The following is a 2785-nucleotide window of genomic DNA, read 5'->3' as shown; positions in this document are numbered from 1 at the left end:
TCCCGGCAGCGAGGGCGACGTGGGTCGCCCTAGTTTTCGCCATCTTCATGCGACGTTCCTCCAGACGCAAGTAAGCCACAACCTTGGCAAAGGTTGGCTCCGGGATCAAGGTGAGGTTGGAGGCAGCGTTGCCAAACTCTTCATTGAGCCCGGCGGAGAGGGTGCTGAGGAGGAGATCGTCGGAGATGATTTCGCCGAGATCACGGAGCTCATCTGCAAGTTTCTTGAGACGCATGCAATAGTCATCGACAGAGGAATCAAGTTGATGCGACCCAAAAAACTCTTGTTGAAGAAAAACCCGGCGTTGGAGTTGGTTGTCGGTGAAGAGCCCGTTGAGTTTGGTCCAAACGGCGAGGGCGTCATCCCCGTCGCTGACCATCGTGTGGAAGAGATCCTTGGAGATGGTGAGGTAGAACCACCGGATGAGTGTAGCATCGATGGTCGTCCACTCTACATCACCGAGCATGAGGCTGGAATCCACGGAACCGTCGACGTGATCATGGAGATGATACTCGCGGAACACTAGAGAGAAATAGGTCTTCCAGGCATAGTAGGTGGAGGTGGAGTAGTCAAGGCACACGGGGACACGGCGGTGGATGTCAAGATCACGGATGAGCACGGGATCGGGGCCAGCGAAGGGGTTGGGGACGACGGAACCGGATGCGGAGGAGGCGGGTGAGGCCATGGCGATGTCGGGTGGGAGAGGGAAGGTGGTGGTGCGGCTGGAGGGGAAGCAGCGGCAGGGAGAAGAAGCGGCGGCGGCGGCGCAGCTAGGGGGCGGCGGCGGCGGTGATGCGGCGGCGGCAGCCTAGGGCGCGGCGGCAGCAGGAGCGGAAGCTGTTTAGGAAGAGGATCGTGTGAGGAAAACTGATACCATATTGTTTGGCAATGCGACTCTCAATTGATTTGGGTGCATACACGCACGTATATATTTACAATGAGCAGCCCACGGCCTCGACTATACATGATAACTAGGAGGCGGGGCAAGGTAGGAAATGATTCTACATATACATGCGATATACTGCCTATACAAAAGATATTCAACAGGTACCAACGGAATTTTTAGAGGCGCGTAGGCGTCTGCACCAGCACCAGCAGCACCATCTGCGGCGGCTTTTCTTCCGTCTCGAGATGGTTCAGGGCAGGGCAGGTGGATCCGACGGGCCACGGGGTTCCACTTCCACCGCCACCATCGATCGATCCATCGGTCACAGACGCCAGACGGAATGTACTCTGCGTTTGCGTTTTCATGGCGGTAGCGGCCAAGCACAGTGAGTGAGTGAGAGTGAGCTGAGCTGAGCTGGTGCCTGGTTGGAGGAGTTGTCTTCCATCCGTCGAAGGGTTGGGGTCGGGTTGGGTTTGTTTGGGAGCGAGGCGAGGCGAAGCCAGCTGAGCTGAGCTGAGGAGGGGGAGGAGACAGGGCGGCCCCATTCCCACTCCCTCCCACTCCCTCACTCCCTGCTCTGCTCTGCAGCTAGCACACCATTCATTGATTCACTCGCCCGCTCCATTTCTTCTTCTATCGCTCGCTCTGCTCATTCCACGCGCACTGTCCACTCCATCCATCCGTCTCCACCGACCCGCCTGCATTTACGTCTAAGTCGCCGGCGGCGGCGGCAGGGCTGATCTAGGTTGGAAGCATGGAGGGGGACGACAAGTGGAAGCTGTCCAAGAAGGGGCGGAGCAGATCGGGCCGGAACTACTACTACGGCGACGCGTCCGGGTCCGGGGCCAGCACCAGCGGCGGGGGCCTGAGCCGGAGCTACTCGGCCAGCGTCACCGCCACCCGGGACGGCAGCGCCGGCGCCAGCGGAAGCGGGAGCTCGTCGTCGGAGCAGCAGAAGAAGGAGGAGGCCGAGTCAAGGAGGCGGCTGTCCAAGAAGTGCGTGGAGGCGGTGAAGGAGCACCGCGCGCGCTTCTACATCGTCCGCCGCTGCGTCTCCATGCTCGTCTGCTGGCGCGACTACTAGGACCTGCCGGCCACCTCCGGCAGGCCGGCCGCCACATTCTTTCAATCGTTTGCTTCTTCTTTCCACTGCTGCTGTAGCTACGTACCGGCGTACATTTCTTCCCCCTTTCTCCGCCTAGCCGAGCTCTCCATCCATCCCAGCCTACATAATCTTAGCCGCTTCTTCTTCTTCTTCTTCTTCTTCTTCTTCTTCTTCTTCTTGTTGTTGCTGCTTGCTTAATTACTTTCTTGATGTTTTTTCCCCACTGCGAATTGGGTGTGTACAGTACATCAGCCATGAGCGCCACCACCACCACCACAAGGTAATCTAGCTAGCTAGCTAGCAGTCCCGTCAGAGTCAGCCACCATTACTAGCTAGCTAGCTCGGGAGCTCCATTTTGCTCTGTTGTTTCCTAGTACTCCTTCCGAGACTTAAATTTGTGCAGCTAGCTTCATTTCAATTATAAATCTGTCCTAGTTCCTACCTGGTGCTTTGATTTTGAGTGAGTGAGTGAGGCCCCTTGATGAAGAACAAACATGCAAGATCAATCGATGCTGTTTCATTTCGTCTTTACACTGTCTACTAATTGGTGGTCCTTGTTACAAGTACTATCAATTATCTCGTTGCTTGCGATCCAAATTGTTGAGCTAACTAGCTGGCTCGCGGGCGGGCGGTCAATTGACCGGATGAGGCTCACGCACGCACGCACGCAGAGATTGATGAATCAATGAGGAGCTCAGGGGCTCGCTCGTCGGCCGGCCAATGATTGTGTTAGTCTTAGTGGACGCCGGCCGGTCGTCGATCTGATGATGATGATGATGGTGGTGGTGGTGGTG

General features: G+C 56.8%; 1 protein-coding gene across 1 annotated transcript; it reads left to right on the top strand.

Moving 5' to 3' along the window:
• Window positions 1-1360: 1360 nt before the first annotated feature.
• On the top strand, window positions 1361-2511 carry LOC123067007 (small polypeptide ROTUNDIFOLIA LIKE 3). Its single transcript, XM_044489970.1, has one exon. It carries the CDS (start codon window positions 1641-1643, stop codon window positions 1968-1970), a length of 330 nt encoding a protein of 109 aa, XP_044345905.1. The 5' UTR covers window positions 1361-1640; the 3' UTR covers window positions 1971-2511.
• The last annotated feature ends 274 nt before the right edge of the window (window positions 2512-2785 follow it).

This window comes from Triticum aestivum, chromosome 3B (assembly GCF_018294505.1).
Source record: "Triticum aestivum cultivar Chinese Spring chromosome 3B, IWGSC CS RefSeq v2.1, whole genome shotgun sequence".
In the NCBI taxonomy this organism is placed as follows: Eukaryota; Viridiplantae; Streptophyta; class Magnoliopsida; order Poales; family Poaceae; genus Triticum; species Triticum aestivum.
Note: the sequence above shows the minus strand (reverse complement) of the source record. Positions and strands in the feature narration are given on the sequence as shown.

Coding starts and splice junctions, on each gene's coding strand:
- LOC123067007 (XM_044489970.1), top strand. CDS start 1,641: ATGGAGGGGGACGACAAGTGGAAGCTGTCCAAGAAGGGGCGGAGCAGA.